Genomic DNA, 11,684 nt, shown 5'->3' with positions numbered 1-11,684 from the left:
ACCCACTCTATTTTTCGATTCATCCCCTTCATCACTTGATACCGCTCGGCTGGCTCTGTAGTGCTATTATTATTTTTATTCCATTTATTTATTATCAACATACCACCCCTTGTCGTTCATATTTCATTTCTGTTACTTACATTCTATATGTGTAGATAGGCACTATTATAATACTTAGTTTTTTGTTAACTATTAAAAAAAAAGTTAAGTAAAGAATCTAAATCCTCTTAACAAGTTGACAAAAAAAATTGAATTTACAGCTGCAAAAAGTAGATAGTCAAGCCCTAAACATTCTTGCCCTAAATTTAAAACAGAATGCTAATTGTTCTATGACAACGTTTGATCATAAAGATACTATTTTTTTTTTTTTTTTCCCTTTCTTTTTGGTTTCATTTTTCTTTCAAAGGGGAAAACCACATCATGACTATGCCATTCCTACTACGGATGAAAAGAAGCCTGGTCTGCTACGGTAAGTAAAAAGGGACAAGAGAGAGTCCACGAGCAATAGCAACTAAACCACTCCATCGTATCCTAGTATGGTGCGCTGTATTACCCACCGTCGTCTTTGCGATAGACTCACAACATCCAACCACAAGCAGCACCCTCTTTAACGTGATCCATGCACGTCGTTATACGATGAACGCCGAGCCCATACCAGGCAACACGACCATGGGGGTGCGATTGATTGACGAAAACAACAACGAAGCGATCTTTCCCCTGCGCCCCTCTTCCGTCGATCCGCTGATTCACACCCTGCAAACCAACGGATCACTCCCTCCCTCCTCCTACTATCAATATCTCATTTTGGACGAGCCACAGATGGCTATTATAGAAGCAGAACCCTTTTTACGCTCTTTGAGAGACCATCTGCCGTACGAACATTACGGACGACCCATATCACGCATGTTATCCACTTCTCCAGCAGCAGCAGCAGCAGCGGAAAATACGGCGGCCTCTTTCTTTTTTTCGTCTGCTCTACCCAGAGTGCCTTGGGAACAGTTACCTGCCCTCGTCGACGACGGGCCGCAAGCGGATGCTAAAAAAGGCGCCCATGGGGAGAATGTCACCACGAACGCCCCTCCTCGAACGCTTGTCCATCCCGTGGATGAAATTCCTACCCTTCACCTCCGTGCCCCAGTAGAAAAGATTCAGCTTCTGCACGATCAGGTGCTGGAGGATAATGTGAGCATCTTTGCCCATTTGACGCGCATCACTGTGGATGAAGTGCAATCGTTTGATCACATCAAGCTCGAATTGAGTGGACAGACGTCGCGCTTATTCAAAAAGTTATCTTATAGTATCCATCTCTTGGAGAACAAGCCGGTGCAGTCGTCGTCCTCCTCTTTCCATCACGACAACCAAAATGACCCCACCGGCGGTGGAGGCGAAGAGAGCCATCCACATCCTCATCGTCAATCGACAGAAGAGGCTTCTGAAAGTGGCCTACACGGCTATACACGGTTCAAATTACGTTCCTGTGCGACCGATCCTAGCTACATGAGAGAAAAATTATACTACGACATGCTGGAGGCTGCCGATTTACCCACCGCGAAAGGTTCTTATATCAGGTAGTAGACGACATTTCTCTTTGGCGCGCGCGCGCGCGCGCGAGGAAAAAGAACATAGACTGACTGACCGTTCGTTCTTTACCCCTTTTCTAAAAAACCAGGCTGTATATCAATGAAGAACCTGCTGGTCTTTATTTGATGGTCGATAGTTATAAAAACCCCTTTTTACAGCATGCGTTGGGTCAACAGGCACTCTCCCCCAAAAAAGACAAGCATGGAAGCGGCGGCCATTCTCCTCCAGCCGGCGTGTTAATCCAAGGAAGCATGCAAGAGAACCCCATGGCCGTTGGAAAGTTACGGCTGGGTGCCAACCTAGCCTACTATGGTCCGAACTACAAAGATTATGTAGAGCCGAGCATGAATGATACGATGGCGTATAAAATACAAGACTACGGTCATGGACATCATCCTAAAAAAGCCATGAAAGGGTTTATTGATTTTCTAGGGTTTATCAACGATGGCTATGCTACAAAAGTAGACAAAGTCGGCACGCTCCATAGGATCCTAAAGAACAAAAAAGACGATGACGACGACGACGACGACGACGACGATACTATGGACAAGCATAAAAAGAAGCACAAGAAAAAGAAACATCAGCACAAAAAGAAACATCACAAGAAAGACAAGCGTCAAGAACGAAACGAGGTAGAAGAATGGAATAAACGCTTTGATGTCTCTGGTTTTTTGAAGCAGTAAGTAGGGACCTTTTTCCCTAACTTTTCTTTTTTTTTTTTCTACTTTGAAAGAACGATGATTTCATACACTTCATTAGCCTCGCTTTTGAAATCTTGTTAGGTCAAGGCGATGGCTATTTACGTGCTGCTCATAATTACCTACTTTATGAAGACGTGCTTCAAGGGGGTCGATTCATTTGGCTTGCTTCCGACGTTGATCAAACCATGGGCAATACTTTGAAACCTGTGTGGGCTCCCGATGCTCATTATGACGCATTGAAGGCACCGTATGGGCGTTCTCCATTATCCGCGTCGTCCATGTTGTTTCTTCAGGACATCCGACAGCGTCCTCTGATTCAACGCTTATTTGCCATCGAAGAATTTCAACAACAGTTCTACCACATCCTCAATCTTTTACGCCAGACGTACTTTCCTTCCCCATTGGACAACAGCACCCATGCGAACCACGGTGCCAGTCCAACGCTCGACTATATTCACTATTGGAAAATGATGCTGGAGCGCGACGTCTACTGGGATCAACAGTTGGAGCCCTACCGACAGGACAACTTTATCCATAAGCAAGACTTGTACCAAGATGTCGTGACGCAAAAAGTATTGCAATTACCGATGGGCCAGGATTTCATGGATCGCATCCGTCGACAAGACATTGATTTTGATACAGCCATTTCAGGCCCTATTCCAAACCATCATCACTCTATCGTTGCTCTTCAAGATTGGTTTAAAGGTTATGGTGGTTCTTGAAACTGTATTGCCGTACACCCCCATTGGTTCAAACAAAGAGACTTTTTTGAAACTCCATCTCCCTTTCTTTTTTTTTTTTTCTTTTTTTGTCAACTAGAAAATGAGTGGGGCCTGGTTAACTGGGTTTTTTTTTTTTTTTTTTTTTGTTTAAACATACAATCGAATAAGGACTTGGCATATAATACTACATACATAGATAGAAAGATATACCTCATTTTTCTTTTTTATTTAATTATCAATAAGCAACTGTCTGAAAAAGAATGGTAATGACAACAAAAACGTTTTCTGCGTTATGCCTAAGGATCGTCCGTTGATTTTTTTTTTTTTCTTTTTTTGCTGATTGCTCTTTTTAGTCGGCTAGAATCATTGCACAAATTGTAGTCTCTTTAGGTTCTGTAGTGACAAGAGCTTTTGTAGCAGCCTATAAACAAGCAGCAGCCAGTAAGTGATGCAAGCATGGAAACAAGTCGATAAAGCTCTCTCTTTAACCCACTTTTCCCCCCCCCTATGGACACACATAGATGCTGCCAAGGGAGGTGGAGCGGCCGCAGCTTCTGGTGGAGGAGGTAGAGCTGGTACAAAAGAAGCAGTGATGGACGCTCTTACCCGTAAATCAGGCATTTCAATGGAAGAAGCTTGTCAAATTCTAAATGTGACAAAAGAAGCTGATTTAGCAAAACTGACAAAGGTATCTATTTCTTCTCGACACTTTTTGTGTGTAGATTCACTTTCCTCTAAACCCCGTCTTTTATTATTATTATTATGATTTAGAGCTATGAACACTTGTTTAATGTGAATGATCCTGCGAAAGGCGGCTCGTTTTATCTACAATCGAAAGTAGTGAGAGCTAAAGAAAGATTTGACATGGAAAAAGCACAAGAATTGAAACAGAAAGCAACGGAAGAAGCGGCAGCAGCAGCTACAAAAGCAGCAGAAAATACCAATCCACCACCACCACCACCACCACCACCCCCTTCGGCGTCATCATGATCCTGATAGGAACGAGACGGCAATATTATTATTTTTTTGTCCTCATTATTTAACATCTGTATCAATCTATACACATTTTTGCTTTCCACATTGTTACAACAGAAAAAAGTCAGCAACCTTTTTTTTTTTTTTTTTTTTTTTGCGCCAGAGATAGATGTATATTTTGTACTTTTAAAGAAAAAATGGGATCGTAATAAATAGTAGTAATACTCTGCAGGTCCTTTTGTCGATTCAGTAGTAGTAGTAGTAGTCGTTGAGAAATGGATGGGGGGGGGGTGGGGGAATATCGTCAATGAGTGAGTGATGGTTATTGGTTAAGCTCTGCAAGATCCAAAGGCTACAAATACCCATTCGATGAATTGTAATCAAAGGGAACAAAATCAAGAAACCATCAAAGCCAGTTCTTCTTTATATAAGAAAAGTGATGTCGTGAACAACTTACCAGGAAATCCGCATACGGAACCAACAATGAAATAAATCAACAACTAAAACATAAAGAGCGCTTAGAAAGATGTAAGAAAAGGGGCGACAAACGAAAAAGTGGGGGCCTTACCAACATCACTATGCCGATCATGGCCATAATTTTTGTATTCTTCCACCACATAGCGCGCTATGATGTTTCAAAAGAAAAGGAGATGGTTTAGAAACACTTTTTTCTCAATGCTGTTTCCTTGGTTTTTTTTTTTTGCTATCCATCCACCTTCAATTGTGTACTTCTCTTTTTAAATGCAAAAGCTTGCTGATTTAAATTGTCTGTTTTATCAACCAAGAGCTCAATCCGGTCTCCTCTTTCCAAGACTCTTTCAATGTTATGCACCATCACATCTTTGACTTGTTCAATCTCTCCATGTACTTGCTTTAACCTATCCGCACTTGGGTTGGTAGAAAAGAATTCCTAACAAAAAAAAAAAAAAAAAAAAAAAAGTCGAGAAAAAGATGTCTAAGTAACTCTGTTTGTTTGGGTTGGACTAAGGATGGACGGCGCACGCCTCTACCATTTGCTTCTCTATCACTCGCGCAAATTCGTTCAATCCATAGGGTGGGGCTTCGAACGCTCTGGTTTTACCATACGTCGATAAGAATTTGTCCTTTAAATCTTGTAAAAAGATGAAAGGAATACGTCGACCGAAAGAATCGTCTGCCATGCACATGTAAGTGATACCATCCTCGCAAATATAGTGAAACAAATATCTTTTGGGAAAAAAGAAAAGATCAGTACGAAAAGATAACCCAAGCAATTCAACTATTTTCTTTTTATTTACCTGTCATAGACGTAGGTGAGTTTGGAATTGTTGGGTGGAATCTTTTCAAGAATAGCCAAAGTAACTTGTTGGCGTTTCGTTGTTTGGGTTAGCCAACATAAAGAGGTAAGAATAAAAGTACAAATCGATTGGATGTTTGAAAGGCTTTAGAGTATTCTTTTTCATTTACCTGTTGTAAAGTTACCCGTGCTATTTGTGTGCTCGGCCAGAATAACAGAGCCTCGTGCTATCAAACCATAAATAAGTGACATTGCCCAGTGTATAAATCCAGTTCAAGCAAATAGGAATAAAACGTATAAAACCGCAAAAAAAAAAAAGGAAAGAGGAAAAAGCGATTCAATGCAGCTGTGAATAAGGAAAATGACGTCCTGTTGTTTACCCCGCATTCGGAGTTCCTAGAAAAAAAAAACAAAACAATACGCACAAGAGACCACGCAGATCTTTGAATTACAGTATCATTTTAAAAAGACTCTTTCTCCCACACGGATGGCGCGGCCCCTTCATCTTTTAGCCCAGAGGGGTCCTCAAGCTGCTTGCTGAAGAAATGGCCACGCACTTTCCAGCTCTGCAGACGATACTATTCTAATACATACAAGCAACCGATTTGGATCATATGCACTTGAATTTGTCTTTTTCACCAGCTCCTTCCGTTCCTACTCCCAAGCCTAAACCTGCTATGACAGATGGCCAGCTGTTTACCCACATTCTTATTGAGCTTGACTCTCTCCATCATCATCAGCAAGAGCCCTCCTTCCCCTCCACTCACTGTTTGACTGATGAGCCTCCTTTTCCCTCCCATCCGCGACAGTGACACATCCCTTATCACCCTTGAGCCCAAAGGGATCACTACTCATCCATTTGGATCTTGCCCCCGCATGCCATTGAGACAAGTTTGTCCTATCTCGTGTCCCTTGGGCATTCAAAATGAAAAAGTAAGGGTAATAAAAAAAATTTATTTGAACGTATCAATACAAAGAAAGCAAAAAAAAAAAAAAAGGCGTCATGAAAGACCCTCCTTTTTTATTTTTCAGCCATGATAGCTTCCACTTGATCAATTTCTTTGGGAACAGGAGTCAAATTGATGTATCCTTCTTCAGTAATCAAGATATTATCTTCAATACGAACACCACCGACAGGCTTATATTGGGCCAACTTTTCCTTGTTGATGTATTTTCCGGTCTTGGGATCATTCAACACAGGATCGATCAAGAAATCACAAAAGTAAACGCCTGGTTCAATCGTGACAACGAAACCAGCTTCCAATTTGCGGCGCAAACGTAAATTACGGATGCCAGGTTCGTTAATACGATCCACACCTTCAGGATAGCCACCGACATCATGCACATCGAGACCAAGCATGTGGCCGACTAAAAAGCAAAAGCAAAAGCAAGAAAAAAATGATCAATGGATATGGATCACAGTAGGCTGTAAAGATTCAAAAAAAAAAAAAAAAAAAAAAACAAAAAAAAACTTACCACCGTGAGGGAAGAAAGCAGCACCCACGTAATTGTCTAAAATCTCTTGCTTGTCACCCATCAGAATACCACATTCTAATAAACCGTCCACAGCAACACGCATAGCAATGCGATGAATTTCTTCATACTCTACACCCGCCTTACAAGCTTCGAAACAAGCCTAAACATCCCATCAGGGGAAAAAATAGCATACCCATTCATCGTGAATACTCGGACACTCTATTTCCACAACCCCATGGATGGAGGGGGGGGAGGCGTTTCCCCTTTCTTACCTTTTGCATCTGGAGAACAATGGTATAAATAGTGCGTGCTTCAGGGGAGAACTTGCCACCGACAGGGAAACAACGTGTAATATCAGAAGCATAACAGTTGTATTCACAACCAGCGTCGACCAACACGATTTCCTTTTCATCGTTCAAAGGGGCATTGTTCTTATTATAATGAAGTGTGGCCGCGTTCTTACCCACACCGACAATGGGATAGTAGGCCTGGAAGAAGGCGCCGTTCATATAAGACTCGTATAAGAATAAAGCATGAAGTTGGGCTTCATTGGCGCCCTTGTGAGCAGCCTTCATGAGCTTGATATGTGCGTTGGAGGAAATGTCATTGGCTTTTCGAATCAAATCGACCTCCCAATCGGCTTTGATAGAACGAGCAGCCACAAAAGCTTGATAGAGTTGTTTGCTTTGTTCAGCAGAACACAGCTTGGCTTTGAGATGGTCTTGTTTCAAAGCCTCTGTCTTTGTGATGGGTAATGTATAGATAATGGAAGCCCTCTCGAGTTGTTGGCTCATTTGGTCGACGTAGGCAATAGCGTCTGCATCGTACTTTTCCTTCATCACCTCCATGCTGTCGGGTAATCCCATCCACATGACATGATCGGGCTCGATGGGTGGTGCATATAAGGTGACTTTCTTTGTGCTCACATCAATCACCACATGAAAGTCAGGTTCAGCAACACCTTTTTATCCCCATTGCATGCATAGAAAAAAAAAAAAAAAAAAAAAAAAAAGAAAAAAGTCGTGAGAAATTCTGTAGTACGATCATGAACACACACAAAAATGAGAGTGTGTCGTCATCAGCGTAGGGTATCTACCCGTGACATAATAAAAGTTGGATTCTTGTCTGAAGGGTTGCTCGACATCTGTATCGTCTCTTTCCACCAACACTTGACCATTCAAATAAATAAGGCCTTCTTTGGCTTCAAAGTGCTTCAAGATCTTGGCAACGTTTTGACGTGTAGGGAGACGTTGTTGTGCAACCATGATGGGGAATAAACTCTGAGGAAACAGAAAAAGAGAAAAGAGGGGCTAAAAAAAAAAAAAGGGACAGCAGAAAAAAAGAAAAGAATGGGTAAAAGATGACACAGAATCAGCCCACCGCTCCGGGACTAAATGCGGGCCGAGAAAATTTTCTCCGTGACCAAGAGATGACTCATGAAACGAAAGTGAATTTCTTTACGTAAACACAAGTCATTCCATGTTCAATGAGAAGAAGTCTAGAAAAAGCAAAAGAATGCTGAAAACGTAACAAGAACTTTTATTATCTTGGTGGCATTCAGCCAAAAAAAGAAAAAAAAAATCATGAAAGACAATCGCCAACCTGAGTTTTAATCTAACACTGTGTTTATATTTTCCAGACAACTAGCCTTTTCCATTTCAAGCAAATGTACTTTCACTCTTTTTCTGTACCGCCTGGGGGAAGGGGGGGGGACAGCTCCCACATCAATAAGGCCTTCTTACTGGCTTTGAATTTCTAGGAAACACGTACCCTTCTGCTAGACACAGAAAAGCAGGTATACTTACTACAAGTCTGCTTGTCACTTTTTTCGCATGTATGACTCTTGGGAAGACCCGGCTGGAAAGACTTGCTTCACATGAAAAAAATGCTTTTCAACAGAACAAAGAAAGGTGTAAATGATTGTCCATGATACAGGTTTGGATTCAAAAAGTTGAGAATTCGCTGCTTATTGTTGCTTAAATGACGACCCAAGCTGCACCCATCGGTCTAGCTATAAGGAAAAGATGTGCTATCTCGTCATGGTACCTATGCCAAATGTCTTTTACAAAGATGCAAGGAAGAGTCTAGATACTCTATAGATACAAACAATATCAACAGATGCAATAGAGGATGATAGTGGCAAAAAAAAACCAAAAAAAAAACCACCACCTCAAGATTATGTGATAAACCTGGCCTATTGCCTCTAAAGCCAGCCCATCAACAATAGGAAATCCTTTGGAGAAAATAAATTTAATTATCAACATTAAAAAATTCATAGTCCCTTACGCTATGTTTTTAACGCTTGTTTATTGAATGTCAGTGCCTGCCTATTTTTCAATAAGCAAAACAACTGTATCCTCACAATGGTTCATCCCATAGATGAGAGTGCCTCTTTTTAATCTGTCCCGTCGATTCGGTTCCATCTGTTGTCTCTTTGATCCATCCTTGTGCAGCAATAACGCTAGCTATGCTATCTGACTTTGCAGCATTGAAACAAAAATTTTGCCCTTCTACAATAGAGCAAAGAACAGTTTCTCTGATTTAGTTTTAATGCAATTGCCTTCCGTCTCAACATTGAAGCCTTCAGTTGATTTTAGCACTGGGACTTGCTTTTCCTAAACGGTTATATGCTATAGATTACATTTAGAAAATGATTAAAACAGATAGTTGTTTGTACTGTCAAACACAAACTTTTTTTTTTAAAATTGAAATTGTCTCAATTTTTTATATACCCCGCGGCCCCATTTGTTACAATGATAATGTCATTTGTGTTGATGAAACGCTAAGACAAAAAAATAAAAAAAAATAAAATAGAAGGACTGCATAAATATTGCACAGCCCCTCCAACTTTGTCTTTTTTACCTTCTTTTCTTTAACTTGATTACTCTTTTTTTTCCATCCATTCTAACTTGTTCCGATATGCATCTCTTTAACAAGCACCACGAGTCAACGACAAAGGACAAGATAACGGTGGACCATGCTGAAGACGTCAAACCTACCGACGGAAATGCTCATAAGAAGCACTCTCCTTTTCTCCATGACAATGATCCAACAACCACTGCTGATAATGATTTACCTCCCAAGGGATTTTACAACGATGCCACGAGAACCTCTCAAAAGCCTGATACTCTTTACAACTTTGATGATCCCACAGCAAGACGTTTGGGACCAGTACCCTCGGAAGACCCTACGAACACAGGAGCTTGATCTCTCTCTCTCCCTATCCTGATTGATTCTTATGTAATATTTTGATATCCATTTCTTACGACCTTTTTTTTAATGATTTACTCTTTTACTTGCTTTTTTAATGAATCGAGCTTCAATAAAGTAAGATTTTCTCTATTCGTTATCCATTGATTTGCTTTCTCTGTCGATTGGAAGCCATAAGAAAAGAAGATTTTTTCAATGGAGAGGCTATGTCATTTATGTAATAGGATTATGTTTGGGCTCCGAGGAACGCTGGGATCGACTTGTTAAGAAAAAAAGCCGCATCGTGCGGTTACCATGTCGGCAATCCATGATCACCCCCTCCCCCCGCACGACATAGCAACGCCACGCACCGCAACATCGTCTCATCTTATCTCCACGGGCATCGAAGAAGGAAGAGGATTCTAGGGTGAGCCTAGATGTGAACACCTATTCCACGGAATACCAGATCATGAAAAGTAGAAATCGTATAGGTTGGACTGGGAGACATCCAAAGTGTGACCGTTTTCAAACCGAGAAAATTCCTGCGGTTTGTTGTCAAGCCAAAACCTTTTTTTTTTTTTTTTTTTTTCTCCCTTTCTCTCCTTGCAAGCCCAATTTCTTCAATTGAAACATGGATTACGACGACGATGAACCTCAAGATTTCCAAGAGTAAGGCCTTTATAGGAAAACCCCTTCTATTGACCGTCAAGATGGTTAACGAAAAACGTTGGCTTTCGTTTTTGTTTCCATTTTCCCCATTAGTTATGATGATCATTATGATGAGGTTCGATTAGAATGGCTAACCTAGCAACCTATTTTAGCAAACATTAGACAGCTTACCCTGCCCTCTTTTTGTTTTTATTTTATTTTTATTTAGCCGTTAGAACCTCTTGAAGAAAGCTATGAACCCACTGAATCCACACAGATTCTCGATGATGTGATGGCCGGCGCTGGGGGTGAGAATGCGACGGCCACCGGAACCAATACCACTGGAGCTTCAGAACGCTCAGAAAAGCTAACAACGCCCTATTTAACAAAATATGAAAGAGCCAGAGTGTTAGGAACACGTGCTTTACAGATTAGGTAAGTTTTTTTCCTGTGTTGTGGGTAGGATAGAAAAGAGAATGAGCTTCCAAGACTCAATGACGCATCTCGCTCCTTTTCAGTCTCAATGCACCTGTGATGGTTGAATTGGATGGTGAATCAGATGCACTTGCTATTGCTAATAAAGAGCTGAGAGAGAAAAAGATACCTTTGATTATTCGACGCTTCATGCCAGATGGAACATATGAAGACTGGAAAGTAAAAGATTTAATCGTCGATAATTAAAACAAAACGATCGGGCATGGATATTACCGAATAACTGTTTTAGAAGAAACAAAAAAAAAAAAAACAAAAAAAAAAGGGGAAAAAAACGCTTTTCATTTTTGAAAATATACATACTAAGGATGAATGATGTTATCCTGGCTGGTTTTTTTCTTTCGCTCCCTAAATCGTCATAAACTCAAGATAAATGACTTGCAGACATTAAAAGGAATTAAAATTTGGTCCGATGACATTACAATTCAGTATGGCCTTTTATAGTCTGGTCTTTTTTCAATAAAGAGACTCTATTCGTTTTAGTTTCAATGAGAAAGAGACTTATGCCCTAAAAACTGACAACCAATGGTTTTGATGGCCATACATACCATCCTACCATAGAGTTGAAAAAAAAAACTTGGGCTGGAAAAGATTCCAAGATAAAAGCTGTTTATCGTCGTGTGC

The 11,684-nt window shown here is 40.7% G+C and overlaps 5 protein-coding genes across 5 annotated transcripts; 3 read left to right on the top strand and 2 right to left on the bottom strand.

The window, feature by feature from the left end:
- Positions 1-373: 373 nt before the first annotated feature.
- On the top strand, positions 374-4,135 carry BDF20DRAFT_986957 (Pam16-domain-containing protein). The gene is made up of 8 exons (XM_053085230.1): positions 374-469; positions 536-1,568; positions 1,670-2,260; positions 2,341-2,987; positions 3,102-3,118; positions 3,358-3,445; positions 3,526-3,692; positions 3,776-4,135. Exons 1-8 carry the CDS (start codon positions 421-423, stop codon positions 3,992-3,994), a joined length of 2,811 nt encoding a protein of 936 aa, XP_052937207.1. The 5' UTR covers positions 374-420; the 3' UTR covers positions 3,995-4,135.
- Positions 4,136-4,374: 239 nt separating this feature from the next.
- On the bottom strand, positions 4,375-5,571 carry BDF20DRAFT_1000029 (putative vesicle-associated membrane protein; the record flags this gene model as incomplete). The annotated part of the gene is made up of 6 exons (XM_053074585.1): positions 5,426-5,571; positions 5,257-5,320; positions 4,990-5,185; positions 4,695-4,889; positions 4,548-4,604; positions 4,375-4,479 (listed from the first exon to the last, which is right to left on the bottom strand). Exons 1-6 carry the CDS (start codon positions 5,505-5,507, stop codon positions 4,375-4,377), a joined length of 699 nt encoding a protein of 232 aa, XP_052937206.1. The 5' UTR covers positions 5,508-5,571.
- Positions 5,572-6,229: 658 nt separating this feature from the next.
- On the bottom strand, positions 6,230-8,041 carry BDF20DRAFT_864388 (peptidase M24, structural domain-containing protein). The gene is made up of 4 exons (XM_053080727.1): positions 7,828-8,041; positions 7,004-7,692; positions 6,732-6,891; positions 6,230-6,623 (listed from the first exon to the last, which is right to left on the bottom strand). Exons 1-4 carry the CDS (start codon positions 7,994-7,996, stop codon positions 6,277-6,279), a joined length of 1,365 nt encoding a protein of 454 aa, XP_052937205.1. The 5' UTR covers positions 7,997-8,041; the 3' UTR covers positions 6,230-6,276.
- Positions 8,042-9,938, top strand: BDF20DRAFT_1000027 (uncharacterized protein; the record flags this gene model as incomplete). The annotated part of the gene is made up of 2 exons (XM_053074584.1): positions 8,042-8,178; positions 9,669-9,938. The coding sequence occupies exons 1-2, from the start codon at positions 8,092-8,094 to the stop codon at positions 9,936-9,938; spliced, it is 357 nt and encodes a 118-aa protein (XP_052937204.1). The 5' UTR covers positions 8,042-8,091.
- Positions 9,939-10,860: 922 nt separating this feature from the next.
- BDF20DRAFT_818316 (RNA polymerase, subunit omega/K/RPB6) lies at positions 10,861-11,249 on the top strand (the record flags this gene model as incomplete). The annotated part of the gene is made up of 2 exons (XM_053077350.1): positions 10,861-11,003; positions 11,087-11,249. 2 exons carry the CDS (start codon positions 10,861-10,863, stop codon positions 11,247-11,249), a joined length of 306 nt encoding a protein of 101 aa, XP_052937203.1.
- Positions 11,250-11,684: the final 435 nt, after the last annotated feature.

The sequence above is a fragment of the Mycotypha africana genome (genome assembly GCF_025528875.1).
Source record: "Mycotypha africana strain NRRL 2978 chromosome Unknown BDF20scaffold_4, whole genome shotgun sequence".
NCBI lineage: Eukaryota > Fungi > Mucoromycota > Mucoromycetes > Mucorales > Mycotyphaceae > Mycotypha > Mycotypha africana.
Note: the sequence above shows the minus strand (reverse complement) of the source record. Positions and strands in the feature narration are given on the sequence as shown.

Bases quoted from the DNA above. Each gene is read 5' to 3' on its own strand.
- BDF20DRAFT_986957 (XM_053085230.1), top strand. From the start codon at position 421: ATGACTATGCCATTCCTACTACGGATGAAAAGAAGCCTGGTCTGCTAC. The intron at 2,261-2,340 runs GTAAGTAGGGAC...ACACTTCATTAG, and splicing joins GTCTCTGGTTTTTTGAAGCA to CCTCGCTTTTGAAATCTTGT. The intron at 3,693-3,775 runs GTATCTATTTCT...ATTATGATTTAG, and splicing joins ATTTAGCAAAACTGACAAAG to AGCTATGAACACTTGTTTAA.
- BDF20DRAFT_864388 (XM_053080727.1), bottom strand. From the start codon at position 7,996: ATGGTTGCACAACAACGTCTCCCTACACGTCAAAACGTTGCCAAGATC. The intron at 6,892-7,003 runs GTAAGAAAGGGG...TGGGATGTTTAG, and splicing joins TTGTTCTCCAGATGCAAAAG to GCTTGTTTCGAAGCTTGTAA. The intron at 6,624-6,731 runs GTAAGTTTTTTT...TTTGCTTTTTAG, and splicing joins TGCTTTCTTCCCTCACGGTG to TCGGCCACATGCTTGGTCTC.